This window comes from Cibotium barometz, chromosome 29 (assembly GCF_041138505.1).
Source record: "Cibotium barometz isolate CiBa-2024 chromosome 29, ASM4113850v1, whole genome shotgun sequence".
Lineage (NCBI taxonomy): Eukaryota > Viridiplantae > Streptophyta > Polypodiopsida > Cyatheales > Cibotiaceae > Cibotium > Cibotium barometz.
In genome coordinates, this window is record NC_141074.1 from 29,466,385 (window position 1) to 29,486,585 (window position 20,201).

The window sequence follows — 20,201 nt, forward strand, 5'->3', positions numbered from 1 at the left end:
CTGATGGGGTCAAGAATGTTGGGGTTGGAAATGCTGGTGGGTTAGATTTTGTGGGAGTGGTGATATGGCATATATTATATATGTTGCAAACTACTGGAATTAATTGAGAAACTATCTACTGTTGATTATAGTTCGCTCTGTTTGATTTGTTTCTGTGTTTTGTGTTTTCATCGGTTGATTTAATATTAATGTTGAGTGTCGAACATTCCCCTTGAAAAAAACAACATAACTTGGGTATGTTGATACTGCATGGAAAGAACACACTGGTACACTGCATGGAAAGAAAAACACTGATACTTTAAAACAAGACCAACAATCCAGCTATCTGGCTGGCAGATACCATGCTGCCCATCCCAACCTTAACTCATATGATTTGTGTTAGAAATCAACAGTGAGACCTGCAGCCCTCGAGATTGTTTCAAAGGCTCCAGAACCCTCTTACACAGGTAAAACCTTAAGATAGAATATTTACTACTACAATCCATTCGAGTACCTGACTAACTACTCAAACCATATAGGCAGAGTAACACACTAAGAGAAAACAGAGGCAGGTTTTCTGGTTTAAAAAACAAAGTCTACAATTCCCCATAGATGTGAATACCCGCTGGTCACGACCTAAGCATTGTTATCCATACAACTCTGCCATTCACAGATGTCCTCCAGAAAACCTACACTCCAGTAGCTCCAAAAAAATTATTAAACTGAAGTGCCTAAGAAGTTCAATAAGGTCGAGAGCGATGTCCACCCCCAAAGCGTCGATCTGGACCACCATGACCACCTCCACGATCCCCTCCATGTCTGTACACAAGAAAAACACTCCACCGTTACTCTGCAATCTAAAGAGCGATAAAAAGGCAACCAAAACAACGGTTGCCTCATCTTTGATCTCTTTGCCAAACAGTCCTATGAGATCAGAACATTGTGTGCCTGTCACATCAGTTACCGGCAATGGCAGCGTTGCGTGCGCATAACCACAACCACAACCAATCCCCCAGACAAACACGTGCAGGCAGAGCGAGCATGTCTTACCCCTGACCATATCCACCTCCACCACTTGGCCTTGGTGCAGATTTTTCTGCCATAGTAACCTTGATCTGGTGGCCCCTCAATACATGATCTGCCCAAACAATGCCACAGAGTGAAGGGGGGGGCTCAAAACAAAGCAGCTATTCTAGGCTTGTCCATCAACCTCCCCGATAAAAGAGAAGATGTGTACCATTAAAAAATCCTCCAGCAGAATGTGCTGCAGAGGGGTCTTCATATGACAGAACTGCATCTCCTTTGTTTTGCCCTGCATCATCCACATAGAGCTTGATGTTCCATGGCCACTGATCTTTGTACCCACGTTTCTGCTTGATCCTTGCAACCTGCGATTGACTCGCTTCAGATGAGCACCAATAGGCATCCAGTATCAAGACACTTCCTCAAACCATTGCACAAGTAAATTGGCCACAGTCCATATGAAAACGTTTACCTTTGCTAACTGAAGACAAATTCCTTGTGTACTCTTTATGACAAAAAACTAACAGGGTAGAAATTGGATACACAAATCAATGACTTTAAGCATTCAGACCAGCTTTCACATGAAGCAACCAAAACCAGAAATCAACACCGTGAACCTTGTCCTTCATCCAGTGCACTTTTCATGTAACTTCGAAGTCTATTGAAAGGTAACAAGGTAAGAACTAAGCATTCACAGCAAATGCTGATTTAAAAAATCACAGGATCTATCTCCTCCATGTGTCTTCTTGGTAGAATGCAATGTATACAGGGGGGAATCTGACTGCACACCTACCTTTTAGCACTCACCTACATTGGGATGAACATTCCACACTTCTGAGAACAAACCGTAGCATCAGCATTGGGCGAACGCACACAGGCAATCAAAGATAACATGCCAAACTCCTGCAAGTGCAACACATATGACTGAACCAGGTAGGCATGCAATCAAAAATGTGGTAAGAAAAAGCTTCACAAATACCTTATGTGGACACTTAGCCCTCAAGAAGTCCCCAAAGCATTTGCAAACTTTACCCATTTAGAAATTAAGGGTTTGGGGTTTCTACCAACCTGAATCACCTACACTTGCCTTATCCAGAAGCAGGATACAAAGATCAAGCAGGATGCAGAAATCTGTGAGGTCATCAGCAGAGATCATCCATAAAAAGCCTTCCATTAGTTTAACAAAAACAAAAATCCTACGAAATTCTGCACCTCCCATGCATCCTTTGCTTTTAAAAATGTAAAGAGGAAAAATTTATATTACCTGTGTATGTCCCAGATCAAGATTTAACTATACTCTACTTTCTACATACATTAGTACTTGGCATATAGCAAGAGTCAGCTAAAGTCATAACTCTCACTACCAGGCCTGTGGACAAACTAAGCAATGGGGCGCACGCTGAACTTGGACCCTGGTACACATGCCATCAATTGCCAAGAGTTACCAGGACGTGTATAATCAACGTCCAATTTAATAATCATAGACCTCTAGGCCTCATCTGCTAGCACAGTTAATGCCCTCAGAAAGGCACCAAGCGCCTGTTTTTGGGGATTGCCTAAGACTGGTCTTGAAATCCAACAATGTCCACTTCTTATCCTTGTAATTCTAGTACAATTGGTAGTGTCTTTATCACAAGCCAGCTCTTCCCAGTTTCTCCAGAAGTGAAGGGCAAACGACAGTTCTATGTCCAAACAAACCATCTGACCCAAAAAACGCAATCCCTGGTCTCTCTCATGCAAACCTTTTATAGGGGTGCCGACACTATGGGGCGCCCAAAGACCATCGCACATCCGGTTGGATAAGGCACTGAACAATCCTTTCTCAGTTGACTGAACATTGCATTGCTCAGATTTTACTAAATTTTAAAAACTTTGGCCATTTGTTACATCCCGTGGCATGGTTAAAAAAGACAGGTTCATAAGAAGTCAAATGACACATACACGCAGAGCTTAACACTATTCATTAACAATAAACAAGAGAGATTAACACTAATCCCAGTGTATATCAGACACACAGAACAAGAGATGTAACCCTAATCTACTATATTCCAAAACATGAATACATACAATGGTTCTTGGATCTAGACTTATATCCGGTTCCTGTATGCGGACCTACCGTGCATACAAAAGAGTTGCTGAATCCACATCTTCGTCTCTCTAATGCTTGCATTCGTGCCTAGAGCTGCCTCGGGCTGTCTCTATACGAGGGTTTTTGCCAACACCTGAGAGATGCCTAAGAAAATCTCTGAGATATCCGTCCTACAATGACCTTTAACCTTCTTTACATGGCAAGTCGGCCATTCATTTTCAGGTCCAAAATAACCATAAAACAGGTTCCATATTGTACCCCAAAGCTGTACGAACTTTTGGTATTTGACCAAGACCTCTGGACCTGCCAAAAAAGCCTCAAACAGACCATATTCGACCGTAACGAATTGGAGCAAAGGTGTATGGAGTACCTCGGTGCTCCAAGTTTCACAAAAAGGGATGTCACGTGCATCACAGCTGTGAGTGCCACCTGGACATAGATCTCAACATCAATCGTCTATTAGGTAAGATATTTTACTTTGCTTCGTATACACCAGCTCGATCCCCAACCTCTTTGGCTTGGTCTTCAAGTTTTTACGCCCCTAATCCCTAGCACGGTTAACAAGTCTCTAACTTCAAGTTAAATATTGATAGTGATTAATATGGGAATAAACAATGTCAGACATGTCATCTACAACTCTCTTTTACTCCATTTTATACCCTTTTATCCAGATATTTATCTAATTCCACTTCACATTCACATATTCTCACATGGTTTTTGAGCTCTTGTGCTTCCACAGATCAGCAAGAAGGGTTTTCAGCCTGCATTTTTTTTCACCTCTGCTCGCTTGGCGGCTACGTTTTGGAGATCTACTTCATCACATAAATCAACGTTATTCTGCTCTGTTTTTTTCCCCAACCCACCCTCTCCTCTCCTAATTTGTATTCTGTCGTTTATTTTACCCCAGCCTTCTCTAGTGCTTCCAGAGATTAGCAAGAAGAGTTTTCAGCCTGCGTTTTTTTTCTTCACCTCTACTCCCTTGGCGGCTACGCTTTGGAGATCTACTTTGTCGCACAAATCAACGTTTTTCTTCTGCATTTTTTCTTTCCCAGCCCTCCCTCTCCTGTCCTAATTTGTATATTGTCATTTTTTTTCCCAGCCCTCCCTCTCCTCTCCGAATTTGTATTATGTCGTGTTTTTCCCCCAGCCCTCTCTTGTGCTTCCACATATCAGCAAGAAGAGTTTTCAACCTGCATTTATTTTTCACCTCTGCTCCCTTAGCGGCTACGTTTTGTAGATCTACTTCATCACACAAATCAGCGTTTTTCTGCTGCGTTTTTTTTCCCAGCCCTCCTCTCCTCTCCTAATTTGTTTTTTGTCGTTTTTTTTCCCCCACCCTCTCTTGTTCTTCTTGCAGATCAACAAGAGGAGTTTTCAGCCTGCGTTTTTTTTCCACCTCTGCTCCTTTAGCGGGTACGTTTTGGAGTTCTACTTCATTGCACAATCAGCGTTTTTTTGCTCCCCCCCCCCCCCAGCCCTTCCTCTCCTCTCCTAATTTGTATTATGTCGTTTTGTTTTCCCCAGCCCTCCCTCTCCTCTCCTAATTAGTATTGTCACTTTTTTTTCCCCAGCCCTTCCTCTCCTTTCCTAATTTGTATTTTGTCGTTTTTTCCCCCAACCCTCTCTCACCTCTCCTAATCATAGTCGTTTTTTTCACTCTCGTATGGAAAATATTCCATACTTCCATACCCGTATGCGTATGGTCACGTATGGAAAAACTTTTCATACTCGAGCCAAAAAAGAGAATGTTTTGCATCTTTTCTAGACATAGAGATTAATTGTCAATGTGTGAAAGTCATGACGGATGAAACATGGTCAATTTGTGAAAACCATGATAGACCATCTATCATGGTTTTCACATATTTTAAGTCTCTCATGGTTCACTTCTTTGAAAATGGCATGTCTACCCTTTAATTTAAGAATCAAGTATGAAATCCCACGTATGGAATTTCTCCAAGGTTTGAACCATACTTATTTCATAGTTCCAAACTCATACACGTATGTCGTATGGTTTTGGCATTTGCTTACTCCACACTCCCTAGTCCTTACTTATGTAACATGTTACATGGTACATCATTGAACATACATGTATAATGTAAACAAGTTACAATAATATAAAGTCCGGAGTTTGGATCATGACTCTATATCATTTATGTTTTTTCTGATCCCAAAATCTTTATAGTTTCAAGTTTCTTTGCTCGCCAAATTGCCTGAGACTTTCACTGTTTTTTGTGATACTATATCACTTCTTCCTTCTTCTCCTGATCTACATACCATTGTTAGCATGCTTAAGGATAGGCCCATGAGAAAGAAGACCAGCGCGGGTACTTCTGAGACCCTTCTTCAAGCTAAGGGTAAAAGCAAATGGTAGTCCAAGGTTTCCACGAACAACAAAGTGACCACAAATTTACCAACAATCCCTCTCACAAGGACCTTACTTGTCATTATTGTGGTCTCAAAGGTCACACACAACCTTATTGTCACAAGAAGAAGAGAAGGTGGCTCTGCTTAGAAATCCCCCAATCAAGCCTCTTCATCCACCAACCAAACTCAAAACTCCTCGTCCATCAAGGAGACTGTCTTTATCGATATTAAGGAGCTTCCCTCTAACTCTCCTATTCCTTCCACCTCACGTCTTACGGATTGGGTGGTTGATCGTGGGTGTACTACTCACATGACTTCTAACGAGACCATTCTTCATGACATTCGTCCTAGCTCTTGGACGGTGTCCATTGGTGATGCTTCCAACTTGGAGGCCTCTTCGGTTGGTAATGTGCGACTTAACTCTTCCCCAGGCTAGCCTTCTACCATTTGGGATGTGCTTCATGTTCCCAAGCTTTGCGAAAATCTCCTCTCCATTTTTCGGATTGCGGAGAAAGGATATAGTGTCTACTTCGACAGTTTCGTCCTTGAGATCATCAACACAAGCATCTTGTAGATTGTGCCACAAGTATCCAAGAAGGTGGTCTTTATCGAGCTAAAGGACTTTGGAGGCTCTTTGAATGAGTCCCAATCTAGTCTGCTCCAACTTCTTCATAGCTATCATGCCTTGGTAGCTTGTGTGGATACGGATTTGTGGCTTGCTCGCTACAAGCATTTGAACTATACTCCTCTGCAGTTGCTATCTTCTCGGCAGATGGTCGAGTTGTTGGAGGTGGCAATTCTAGTAGCTACTCTTGAGTCATCGCATGACTAAAAGTTGTGGTGGATTATCCCATATGCAAGAGCATGGGAAGTCAAAGAGCCATATATAGGGTGTGGTGGCACCTTGTCATAGACATCTCCTCCGACCGGGTTTTTGGGGGGGAGCAATGGTTGGGAGATCGGAGATCGGAGCCCAGCCACCGACGTTGCTCGGTGCCGTGGGGTGGTGTGCGTGTTGCTACTATGTGACTCTGACATGGTATCAGAGCTCGGCTTGTGTGGTCCTGGGTGGTCTTAACTTCTGTTTGATCAAGGTGTTCAAATTGAAGGAGGGTGTTGGAGGTGGCAATTCTCTTAGCTACTCTCGGGTTATCGCATGACTAGAAGTTGTAGTGGATTATACCATATGCAAGAGCATGGGAAGTCGAAGAGCAATATATAGAGTGTGGTGGCACCTTGTCATAGATATCTCCTCCGAACAAGTTTTTGGGAGGAAGCAATGGCTAGGAGATGGGCACCAACCTTGCTCAATGCCATAGGGTGGTGTGTGTGCTGCTGTTGCGTGACTTTTACACGGGGGGGTCTTCCACCACTGAAACCCTCCCACTCCACTTGTGTGGCTTGTCTTTGTGGCAAGCAACACCGAGATGCCTTTCCTCACGAGGGTACTTATCGTGCTTCTCATATTCTGGATATGGACCTATGTGGTCCCATGCAGACTACTACCTAAGGAGGAGCCAAGTTGTCATGTGCACAGTGCGTATCTACCGTGTGCTACACACACACAAGACTAGCTTCGAGGTTTAAGGAAGCTTGGAGCTAGGCAGGCTGATTGGCGAGCTGAGTTAGGGATAGACTAACAGGCGGGCATCCAAGTACGGACGGACGGACGGGCGAGCGCCCAAGTGTGGACGCTCGATGACCGACCAAGAGCCTATAAAAGGGAGGCCAACGTTAGTCATTAGCATAGTAACATGAAACGTTTCGTCCATTTCGTCGTTTCGAAGGTTTCGTTTCGTCTGTTTTGGACGAAACGCAAAGGTTTCGAAATAACACTTCTTACATACACATCAAATTTATAACATAGCCAACAGAAAGATGAAGATGCCTTTTTTTGGGACTAGTGGGTATGAAATTCATGATTTTGGGAGTAGGTTTTTGGGTATTTTCAAAATTTGGGCGAGAAAACAAGTTGGAAGGGAAGAGGGAGGTGAGAAGAAAGGAAGAGAAAGTTGGAAGACAAGAAAAGGAGACAAAGACGAGGAGCAAAGAGGAGGGGGGAAGTGGAGGGGTGGACCGTTGAGGAGAAGAGAGAAAGAGGAAAAGGGAAGAGGAAGAGAAGGCGTGGAGGAGAAGAAGTGAAGGAGTGAAAAGGAGGAGCGGACGAGGAGAAGAGGCGGAGCAACAGGTTGCGGCCGAGAAGAAGTGTCGGATGCATGAAGTGGCAAATGGACAGTAAACAAGGACGAAAACGACGCAAAAATCGCATTTGCAAAAAAAAAACTTTCACCCGTTTTTTTGACCTCACGTTACATTTGGGTGAAACGCCGTTTCAATAGGCAGGTTTGTTTTGTTATGAAACATTTCGTGCCAAAAACGTTTCATGCCGTTTCGAGAGGGCAAAACCGGTTTTTATGTTACTATGGTCATTAGTCATATAGAGTCTTGCGTGATTTGTGAGAGCTCTATGATCAGGAGCCTGGATCTAGTGCGGACGTGCACATGCTTCATGCAGCCGAGGCCAGCAGCAGTCTCGAGGCCCGCGAGGGTAGCTTCGTGGCGGTATGGGACGTCACGAGGAAGGGATTGGTCGGTACGTCCATCTAGTTAGCTCAGCTCGTGGCTCGGTGGGGATAGCCAAATCTTGTGGGCTTGCCCACGACTGTCGTGGTTGGGAGGTGAGTCATGCCTGACCCCCTTCTTGTTTGTTTGTTTGTTGTAGGTTTTAAGTCATGAACCAGGAGCGTTCCACGAGGAGATCCTTTGGGGATTTGACAGTGGTATCAGAGCATACCTCGTGAATGAGCAAGTCGGTAGGTAGAGAAGATGAGGTCGAAGAAAGGTATGAGTTCAAGAAGCTTGCTGTTTTTGTCTATGCATACTACTATTTTTCAGATTAGTATGTTGCTTTTTAATCAAAGAAACCCGTGATGATGGAATGGAGAAGGTGGTCGGGTAGGGTTGATTTGTTTAGCAAGAAGAAGGCTAGATGCGTTTTTGCAGTCATATGAACTGTTGAGAGAGAGAGAAAAAAAAGAAAAAAAGCCAGTCGGCTATTGTTGTAAGAGAAAGAGAGAGAGGGTAGCCGACTGTTGTATACACAGGGTCAGGTGCTACTGGCCGGGTCTTGCACACGAGCAGTGGGCGCAGGCCATAAAGGCGGGCATCACCAGTGCGCAGGCGACAACGCCAGCCAGGCGGACGCAAGCGCACATGTGCAGTCGACGTGGGCAGTAGCGCAAGCAGGTAGGCGGCCAAGCCTAGGCGCAGGCAGGCGCAAGCAGCCGAAGGCACATGCAGCAATCGGCAGTGACTTCAAGCCCACGCAGGCGACGGCATGGCGCTAAATTCAGGTGGGCAAAGGAAAAAACGCGAAAGCATACCAGCGTCCAATTTTAGCTTTTGTTTTTTTTTGGGAAAAAAAAAACAAAACATACGCTTTCCTTTCGTTTTTTGGGATTAAACCTTAGTAAAGGGTTTAAAGACCCAGTTAATGCTTGAGTGTTTTTTTAGAAAACATAATATATATATATGTATATGTACATATATATGTATATACATATATATGTATATGTATATACATATATATGTATATGTATATATGTATATATATATGTACATATATATGTATATGTATATATGTATATATATATATATATACATATACATATATATGTACACATATATATGTACATATATGTACATACATATATATGTACATATATGTACATACATATATATATATACACACATATATATATATATATATATATATACATAGCCCAGGGAAAACGACCGAAGGCACCTGAGATCTACCATGAAACCCCCGCAAGGAGGCGGCTCAAGGAGGCGAATCATCGGTCTTCATAGCCCAGGGAAAACGACCGAAGGCACCTGAGATCTACCATGAAACCCCGGCAAGGGGGAGGCGAATTATCGGTGCCTCCCCCTTGCCGAGGTTTCATGGTAGATCTCAGGTGCCTTCGCTCGTTTCCCCTGGGCTATGAAGACCGATGATTCTTAAGTGTTTTGCTTGGCAAAGGCGCAAAGAATCGATATAAATATATATATAACACAAAAGCAAAAGCTCAAGATTGCTTTTGGGAAAGCCTATATATTGCCCTTAAGTGGGCTTCTTGCCACACATCTCTCAAGTTTTCAAGCTCTCAAGTTCTCTAGCACTTTTCTTGTGCGAGATCGAATTTTCTCTCCCCTTGCCCTCTTCGAGATGTCGACCCAAGAATCCGAGTTGGAGCCCCTTATCGAACGTGAAGGCCTGCCGGCTACAGAAGATACCGATGCCGATCAGATTTCCAAGAGTTTAAAGTTGCTCTTGAAGCTTCTTCTTCGGAACGTCAAGCACAAATCGCCGCGCAGATACAGGCTTTGCAGAACTCCGTCTCTCTTTTGACCACTACCCTATCTACTCTTTTCGGTATGGATACCTTGGCCTCTGCTTTAGGCCCCAACATTACTCCGGAACAGTTCGGAGGCGAGCAAAAGCAACGTACCAAGGAGATAGTGGACACTTGGCTACATAAGTGGCAAGTCCATTTTCAGTTCCATCCATATGACGATGGGAAAAAGATCCAGCTAGCAGCAAGTTTCCTCTTAGGCAAAGCTTTGCTTTGATGGAAGGAACTCAACCCTAAGCCAACCACTTGGACACAATTCGAAGATGCCTTCAAGAAAGAATTCCTCAAGAAAGAGGATGATTATGATGTTGTTGCCCGGTAAACAACTTTGACCATGACCTCGCAGCACCTCGCTTATGAGGTCTACCTCTAGAAATTTGGGGACTTGTCGATGAAAGCTACAAAGATGGATTCCACAACTCTTTTGGGATTCTTTGTAGCCGGTTTGCCCGACTCATACCGTTCACAGGTTAAAAATAACAAATGCAAAACTTTAGACGAGGCTATTCATTCCGCTCGTATCTATGATGATACAATGGTCTCTTCCAAGTCTAAACCCGTTACCAAGCGGAGGGAACAAGCACAAAAGGAAGTTCTCCGCATCAATGGCTAACATGACTGAAGGAAAGTCTTTAGACCAACCTTCAAAGAATTCAAGTTCGACACTAGCGAAGAAGAAACGTCTCCTTAAAGCTTTGAAGCTCAAGAAGGAGAGACGTTTCATCTGCGAAGAAAAAGGACACATGCGTAACGAGTGCCCGAAGCAAAAGGGTGCAAAGACCAACGCGAGACCCGAGCCAAAGGCAGCTAACCAGTTGTCTTTGACAGGTACGTCAGTTACTGTACTTTCTCGCCCTAGTACATGTTCTGATTGTTTGTTCAACTCTAAAGTTTTTGGCTTGCATGATCTTCTCCGAGTTTATGAAGAAGTGAATGGCCATAGAATCCACATGATCTTCTCCGAGTTTATGAAGAAGTGAATGGCCATAGAATCCACATTCTTCTAGACCCTGACAGCTCACACAACTTTGCTAACTACAAACTTGTGCAAAAATTCAGTCTTGATACGACACCCAGCGATCATACCTATGAGGTACGCCTACTTGCGGGTCGGCAAGTATGGGATCGAAAGGTGGAGATGCTACCAATCCGGATTCACGACTACAAAGCATAGTTGTTTCTCGTACCGGTACGAATGTGTTCGTACCGTACGGTTCGTACGGTACGATACCGTACGGTATCGTACGGTACGAGGTTTTTTTTCCCCAAATGTTTTTTTTCCTTGAAAAAAAAATCCAAATGCTTAAAAAAATATAGAAACCCTGCTTTACGAAGATCCCAAATTCCCGCAATACTTCGCAACTTTCGTGTCTACTCAGTATTCCATATGGGGTTGTTGAGAGACCTAAAAAATCTGGCGAGGTAGACTGGTAGTGTACACTTGATTGGTAGGATGAGAGAATCTTGCTACATCACTTGGGGATCCCTGGTATAGGTAGGCTAGACAATTAGATTCTCAAGTTATGTACGAGGGAGAAGATTTGGACATGGCCATTTTGATCTAGAGAGAAGTCCCAAAACTTATCACCCTAGATGCACTCCTCGTATTTGTGCAAGGACGGTCACTTAGTCATAAACGCTACGCTGGGAGACCTTTGGTATTTCATTACCCATCCAGGTTCTTTTTTGGAGACAATCGGGAGATCCAACCGGGAGAGACAAATATCCATGTTCTGGTTCCTTAAGCACTGTAGACTCCTCCCCTCCCAACCTTCCCTCACATTCAAGCTTGAAGCCCATAGGTTGTAAGTGTAAAAAATAAAAACCGTATTTTATCGTACGGTATCCGAAAATTTCATATTGTACCAAAAATTCCCATACCGTATCGTATCGTACGATATCGTATTTTCGTACCGTGACAACCATGCTACAAAGATACTCTGGAATGCTATAATATGCATCTTGAACATGTAGACTTGTTATTAGGGATTGAGTGGTTTAAGACTCTTCAAGTCCAGATAGATTGGTCTAGTTATATTTTTTCTTTTCAACATAGGAACACCCAATATAGTATCTTAGGTGATTGTATACATCTCTCTCAGGGACCTCTTGTAAATACAGTTGATTTTGGAAATATAATGGATTCTTCTTTATATAACGCTTTCCATTGTGTATTGATTCCACTTTCTTCATTTCTCATACCTTCTATGGATGTCAATGAATTAAGTGTATTTGAAAGCAAAGAATTACAAAAGATACTTGATTCGTTTCAAGATCTATTCCCTAAGAAATTGCCATCGGGCTTACCACCTGAAAGAGCAGTAGATCATCGTATTGACCTGATCCCTGGTGCTCATCCTGTCAGTATTCCACCTTACAAGATGAGCCAAGCAGAGGAAGATGAGTTGGCTAAACAACTCGAAGATTATTTGAGGATGGGCCAGATCCGTCCAAGTAAATCACCTTGGGATGCACCTGTGTTGCTTAGGAGAAAGAAGGACAACACCTGGCGAATGTGTATAGATTACAAGAGATTGAACAAGCTGACAATTATGAACCGTTATCCTCTCCCTAGATCAGATGACCTGATTGACCGGTTAGCAGGAGCGAAATATTTCACGAAGATAGATTTACATACTAGCTATCACTAGATACGTATTCATGAAAGGCATGTCGAAAGAACGGCCTTTCGAACTAGGTATGGCCATTACGAATTTCTCGTATTACCTTTTGGGTTAATCAATGTTCCAGTCACTTTCCAGCAAATGATGAACGATCTTTTTCGTAAACATTTGGAAACATTTGTGGTTGTGTTCCTGGATGATATTTTGATATATAGTCGTACTCTTGAGGATCGCGTTAGACACCTCACAATTGTCTTATCTATTTTAAGACAGAATCGATTATATGCTAAATTAAGTAAATGTGAGTTTTTTATGACACACATCATTTACTTGGGACATAAGATCACTAGAGATGGATTGAGCATTGACTATGACCGAGTTCAGAAGGTTCTGGATTGGCCTATACCACGAACAGTGAAACAACTTCGCTCTTTTCTCGGTTTTGTTGTTTTTCTTCGGAAATCTCTGCGGGAGTACTCTCAGCTCACACTACCGATGACCGACTTGTTGAAAGGTCGTGGACGTAAGTCAAATCAGCCTATCACTTGGAATAACGATCGGGATATGGCCTTTAGACTTTTGAAAGATAAAGTCAAGGAAGCACCTATCTTAGCATTACCCGATCCTAGTCGGCCTTATGTTCTTGAAACTGATGCCAGTGACTATGCCATCGGGACTGCTCTATTTCAAGATGGTAGACCTGTTGCTTTTGAAAATAAAAAGCTAGACGACACTCAATCTCGTTGGCCAACCCTTGAGAAGGAGCTTTATCCTGTGATTCACGCTCTCAAGGTTTGGAGACATTATTTATATGGCTCCAAGTTTGTGGTATTGACTGATCATCAGTCAATCAAGTATGTGTGTGATGCGGATGATTTGAGAGGAAGGAAAGCTCGTTGGGCTGAGTTAATGCAAGATCTTGATTTTGAGATTCGTGTTCGAAAAGGGTCCATGAATAGTGTTGCAGATGCGCTTAGTCAAATTAGAGGTGAATACTTTGTCGTTCACCGAGATTTCTACCGGCTTATTTCAGGCATTGAGAGAGCTTTGCAGGACTAATAGTTATTTTGGTCCATTTTGGCAGAAGATCCAAGACGGGAGCTCATTGATTGACCAAGACTCAATGACTGAGCAGCGTACCATTCAGGCTGCAGGAGGCCAGTGGATGATTCGGAATGGTTTACTATTCTGTAATGACAAAATTTGTGTACCACAGATCCCGGACATTAGGTCCAAGATTCTTAAGGAGTGTCACGACGCCCTTTCTGCTGGACACCTAGGGGTACACAAGACACTATCGTTAGTGAAACACACTTTTTATTGGCCAAAGATGAAAGGATATATAGAATATTATGTTCTCAAGTGTCAAGTTTGTCAAGCAAATAAAGCTGAACGCTTGAGACAGGCTGGGTTGTTGCATCCTTTGCAAATCCCAGGTAATAAATGTGGAGCTAGGCAGAGCTCAGTTAGGGATAGACTAACGGGCGGGCATCCAAGTATGGACGGGCGGGCACCCAAGTGTGGACGCTCGATGACCGTCCAAGAGCCTATAAAAGGTTGGCCAAGGTTAGTCATTAGTCATATAGAGTCTCGCGTGATTTGTGAGAGCTCTATGGTCAGGAGCCTGGATCTGGTGCAGACGTGCACCTGCTTCATGCAGCCGAGGCCGGCAGCAGTCTCGAGGCACACGTGGGTAGCTTCGTGGCGGTATGGGACGTCACGAGGAAGTGATTGGTCAGTACGTCCATCTAGTTAGCTCATCTCGTGGCTCGGTGGGGACAGCCAAGTCTTGTGGGCTTGCCCACGACTCTCATGGTTGGGAGATGAGTCATGCCTGCACCCCCTTCTTGTTTGTTTGTTTGTTGCAGGTTTTGAGTCATGTACCAGGAGCGTTCCACGAGGAGATCCTTTGGGGATTTGACACAAGTATATATACCTAGATGAATCCAAGAACATGCCCAAATTCACCTTATAAGAAAGTGCAATTTAGAACCTCATGGTAGTCATCCACAAGACAATAAACCATCAACTCCATCATGCATAGTATGGACTAGATACTACAACATCCCCACTAACGTCATCAGTGCCCAATAGTGGGTGTAGAACTTGGTATCAATATATGCTCGCACACACACCCCACCCACATTCACGGCACCATTCATACAAAGGTCTCTTTATCCTTATTACACTGATTATTGCTCATGCAAAGTTTGGGTTTATCTCTTGAGAGAAAAATCTCAAGATTTCTCTCGCTTCCAAGAATGGGTGACTTTGATCGAGACAACGACCACATAGAAGGTTCGACAAGTCCGTTCCGACAATGAAGGAGAATTCATCTTCAAAGCCTTCCATAATTTTTGCTCACAAAAAAGTATAAGCCGTCGATTTTCCACACCTCACACTCCTAGTAGAATGATGTGGTTGAATGCAAGAACAGGACTGTCCAGGATATGTTATGAGCATTGATGTTTACATCATCAACCGTTCTCCTACAGAGATGCGTTGGAGACAGCAATCTCTATGTCTTTGCTCTGCTTGATTGTCTTATATATTGATGATTTATTGATCACTGGCTCACGTCTTGTCAAGATTGAACAACTCTGATCAAATTCAGCTCTCATCTTTGAGATGATTGATTTAGGACTTCTCCGCTACTTTCTTGGGATGGAGGTCTATCAATCTTCTGATGGAGCGCTTCTTAGCCAATATAGATATTTGCAACACCTCCTCGAGATATTTGGGATGACCAAGTGCCGTCCAATTTCTTGTCCGTATGGATCATAACTCCAAGCTCTCCCGTGGGAGGACAGTACACAATACCAAAGGTTTGTTGATTCTCTTATTTATTTGACTTACACCAGGCTCATAATTTCTTACAGTGTCAGTGTTCTTAGTTAGTTTTCTTTCGCTCCTCAACATTCTCATTGGCATGCCGCTCCGAGGGTTCTTGGATACTTATCCGGCACCTTGGACTATGGTCTCTCTTTCAGAGAAGGTACTAAGCTTGATGGATACAACGCTGATTGGGCAGGTGATCAGAATACTTGACAATCCACTTCTGATTATTCCTTCGCTCTTGGTTTCAGTCTTATTTCCTAGAGATCCAAGAAGCAGAATACAGTTTGTTTATCTTCTACTGAGATTGAGTACCATGCTTATTTGGATACCCTACTGTGAGTTGTTATTGTTGTTCCAGATGTTCAGCAATCTTGATGTACTCTCGAATTCTCCGATCCATATTCTTATGGACACCCAGAGTGCCTTGGCATTGGCTCGAAGTTCGAACTTCATCCTTCCATGGCAAGACCAAACATATTGAGGTCCACTCACACTTTGCTCATGAGCTGGCCGCTGACGACATCATTACACTAGAGTATTGTCCTTCTCAAGACAACATTGCTTCTCTTCATGAAACCTAGATATTTGTCATCGTGATGAAAATACATATCTTTAGAGGATTGTAGAATCACACTCTTATTTTTCACTCATAACCAATAGAAAATGATAACTTTTTGCTCCAAATTACTATTCACATATCACTCTAGCATCAAATTAATTTCTAATAATTTGACATATTTTTGTTAAATATATTTTTGTAGTGTTAACATTTTTTATTTTTTCATTTAGACAACAAGGAAAGGTAATTATTATCATCAATATATGGTCAAGTATAAAGGATACCCCATCAAAGATTCTCAATGGCTACCTAATCATGCCCTCTCGATGCCTATTGTGAGACCCCTCTATCCCCTCCCCGCACCGGATTCCCGACTGCTAGAAGCGAAAGTAGCTTCTTATTGCATGGGGCAAGGTTTCCCACTCGGGGCCTCGCCCTTAAATATTCGGACACAAGACTAATCTGGTGGTCATTCCAAAACCGAAACCGGAAAAATTTCCCTTGCTCGAAAAACGGGGACGATTCCACCTTTTTTATTTTCTTAACGAATTTTCTAACAGGCTCAAGAGATTAAACTATCCTTCACTTGATTAAACCAGATAGAAGGAAAACTATCACTGACTTAATTTGAATAAATCAATGCTTTTCCTAGCCGAAATCAGGCACAGCCGTTGATCTAATCATCTGAGGAAATCAACGCTTTTTTTCACTCAGATTGCAACATTCAAATCCTTATCACAATAATGGTCCATTAGACCAAAATTTCTATCTGAACAGTTCTTCATGGAAATTTTCAATTATACGGAGATACTATTGATCGACACCTTACACGTATGGGCATCAGACCCCGTGCTGGAGCTGAGAGGATGTGTTGGATATGTCATCTCCCGCTCTCTTTTACTCCATTTTATCCCCTTTTTATCTAGACGTTTGTCTAATATTTTTAGGGATTTTTTCCATATTTCTTAGGCTATTTTAGGCATTTTTATCTGTCGTGGACATTTGTCATCCAGTGCTACTAGCCAACTACTCTACATGAGATGTATATAAGCATGGCCATTGTACCTTCATATTTAATTCAATACATTCAATATTTCAATCTCCAGCTCAAGTGTTGGATCTCTCTTGGCTGTTTACTCTCTTGTGTGGTCTCTATTTCTTTCCTCTATACATTCACATATTCTCACAAACAAATGCTAGGTGGTTGTGTAAACCAGCATTGTATTTAGGCTTTAAATAAAGCGGGTCCAATGTGCGTGTTTAGAAGTCTATTGTGTGGGAACAACCTCTTAGAAGGATATTATATAAAGTAGTGATGTGTGGCAAAGTGACACCTATTAGGAACACCTGGCATCATATTTGACATATGGCATATTTCATCTTTGTAAAGGAGGTCGGTCTCTCCTTTAAAAAGAATCCATCTCTATGATGAATTCATGCTTTCCATTACTCTTGTATTCCCTCAATCCCTTTGCCCTTGTGCTAATAATCTTGTTGGTCGTCATCTCTCTCTCTTTTCTCCCCACTAGCTGTGAGCTTTCGCTCTTGCACTAGGCACACCTCACCCATCTTGCCAACATTTGGTATCAGAGCCATACAAATCAACTCTTTGAGGCAGTCTCCCGAGGGGAAGATTTGTGAAGTGGAAGCTTCAAGCATCCATAGGCACTCCTGTAATTGTGCCTACCATCTAGACACAATTACCATCTAGGCACTCATGTTAACTTATTCAAGTATACACCTTTTTACTAGTATACTTCGGCGATCGCACCCCACACCCTCTCATATCCCAGTGCTTTGTGTGCACACTCCTCCTCTCTCTCTCTCTCTCTCTCTCTCTCTCTCTCTCTCTCTTACTTTCCCAAGAGCTCACATTCAAGGGGGCTTTTTTTGTTTCTTGCACTCTATCCAGCTTTGGGAAATCCCATACTGTGAGGAAGTCACAAAGAGCAACTACCACTGATCGTTCCGGGTTTTGTGGGTTCATGACAACTCAAGCTCAAGTGGCTTGTGTGCACACTCCCGTCTATCTCTCTCTCTCTCTTACTTTCCCAAGAGCTCACATTCAAGGGGGCTTTTTTTGTTTCTTGCACCCTATCCAGCTTTGGGAAATCCCATACTGTGAGGAAGTCGCAAAGAGCAACTACCACTGATCTTTCCGGGTTTTGTGTGTTCATGACAACTCAAGACTAGCTTGGTGCCTTGTGTGCACACTCTCGTCTATCTCTCTCTCTCTCTCTCTCTCTCTCTCTCTCTCTCTCTCTCTCTCTCTCTCTTACTTTCCCAAGAGCTCACATTCAAGGGGGCTTTTTTTGTTTCTTGCACCCTATCCAGCTTTGGGAAATCCCATACTGTGAGGAAGTCGTAAAGAGCAACTACCACTGATCTTTCCGAGTTTTGTGGGTTCATGACGACTCAAGATCAACTTGGTGGTCCCAACTAATCACTATGGAGCTTCATGATGAAGAGTCTGCTAATAGCCAAGAGGCTATGAAAAATTGTCATGGCAAAGAGCCTCGTCCTACACCACCAAATCCTACCACCTCCTCAGCACCATCAAGGGGGACTCAAACTATGGCACAAGTGTGTCAAGCATTTTAGCATCACCACCTGAACCCACTAAAGATCAAAGACAATGGGATGTCCGTGATACTCAAGCAATGGCCATGATTGCTCTCTCAGTCAAGCGATCCATTGTTTCTCATGTCCAATCCTACAGCTCTACAAGGGCTACCTAGGTAGTCCTCGAGACCATGTTCCAATCCCGTAATGAAGCACCAGTCATGTACTTGATACATGAGCTCGACAACTTGACCACGTACGAAGGTGATTCCATCGCAAATCACCTTACCAAGGTTACAAACCTACAAGAACAGCTGTTGAATATAGATGAGGTAGTTGAAAAAAAATGGTCACCTTAACTCCCTCCCTAAGTCCTATCAGAGTTCTCTCTATGAGAGGAGGAGGCAATCCTATATCCCTTAAGGAGCTGGTTGGATTACTTCTCCATGAGGAACAGACAAGAAAAAGCAGATCTAGGGGTAAAGCAAGCAGAGGAGACCAAGCCTACTTCTCTAGGGACAAAGGCAAAGTGGACTCGTCACATGGTGAAAGAAGAAGAAAGGAAAGTGTCATTACTACCACAAGCCAGGGCGCTACATCAAAGAGCATCAAAAGAGACTTGCCAAGCTAAAGACTGATGAAGATTTTGCAAACTCTACTACCTCTATCTCCGATGGCAAGAAGCAACAGCTAGAAGAAAAAGTAATCCTAGTCCAAGATGATTGGGCTTCTAGCCACATTATCACTATGGGAGGGGGAGGGAATGTTAAATATTAATACTGATTAATTTGGGAATAACCAAGTGCTAGGTGGGTGTGTAAACTAGCACTGTATTTAGTGCTTTAAATAAAGCGGTTTCAATGTGTGGGAACAATCACTAGTGTGTATAAGTCTCTTGTGTAGAAACAATCTTCAATAGTGATGTGTGGTAAAGTGATACCTATTAGAGATACTGGACATGCATCAAATTTAGCATATGGCATGTGGTGGTAAAGTGACACCTATTAGAGACACTTGGCATATGGCATATGTGGTGGCCTTCAATAGCGGTGTGGTAAAGTGACCTATTAGGGACACTTGGTATATGGCCTATGTGGTGGCAACATAAGCTTCATCTTTGTAAAGGAGGTCTCTCCTATAAAAAGAACCTATCTCTATAGCAAATTCATGCTTTCCATTACTCTTATATTCCCTCAATCCCTTTGCCCTTGTGCTAATAATCTTGTTGGTCATCGTCTCTCTCTCTCTCTCTCTCTCTCTCTCTCTCTCCTCCCCACTAGCTGTGAGCTTACTCTTACACTAGGCACACCTCACCCAACTTGCCAACAAGATTGTGGGTTAAGCACCTTATGGAAGATTAGTAGTATTTATGAGGTATGGACTAAATATAGCTCTTGGTTTATAGAAGGCCTATATAAGTCATTTTTTAGTCAATTTCAGAGAGAGCTCCTTCGGCATGAACTCAAGGCCCGTGAGACTACTCTGTGCGTACACCGGAGTCATGGTATCGAATGCCAAGACACATGGAGCGATGTCTCGGATTCTACAACCCTCCTTGCTTGAGGATCAGCCTGAATGACTGGTTGGGCAATGAGCTAGATGCCAGTATTCATGTTTTCATGTCATCGTCGTAAGTGTCTACTAGATAGGAGTCTTACATTCGTATCAAAGACAAACATGCTAGTATTAAGTCGAGAACACTCCAAAAGAAGGAGAGGAGTAAGTTCATCGCCTAGATCTTTTGGACT

General features: G+C 42.9%; 1 protein-coding gene across 2 annotated transcripts in view; it reads right to left on the reverse strand.

Annotated features, from left to right (window-relative positions):
* Nucleotides 1–271: 271 nt before the first annotated feature.
* Nucleotides 272–20,201, reverse strand: part of LOC147622021 (transcription initiation factor TFIID subunit 15b-like) — a 31,277-nt gene continuing 11,347 nt past the window's right edge. The window contains exons 4-6 of one of the 2 annotated variants that reach the window (XM_086823079.1): nt 1,217–1,367; nt 1,030–1,117; nt 272–798 (exon numbers count right to left, since the gene is read on the reverse strand). In XM_086823079.1, the coding sequence (XP_086679205.1) occupies nt 720–798; nt 1,030–1,117; nt 1,217–1,367 (318 nt within the window). In that variant the 3' untranslated portion in view covers nt 272–719. Of the gene's footprint in view, nt 799–943; nt 1,118–1,216; nt 1,368–20,201 lie in introns of both variants that reach the window. The other variant, XR_015269634.1, reaches the window with a different exon arrangement.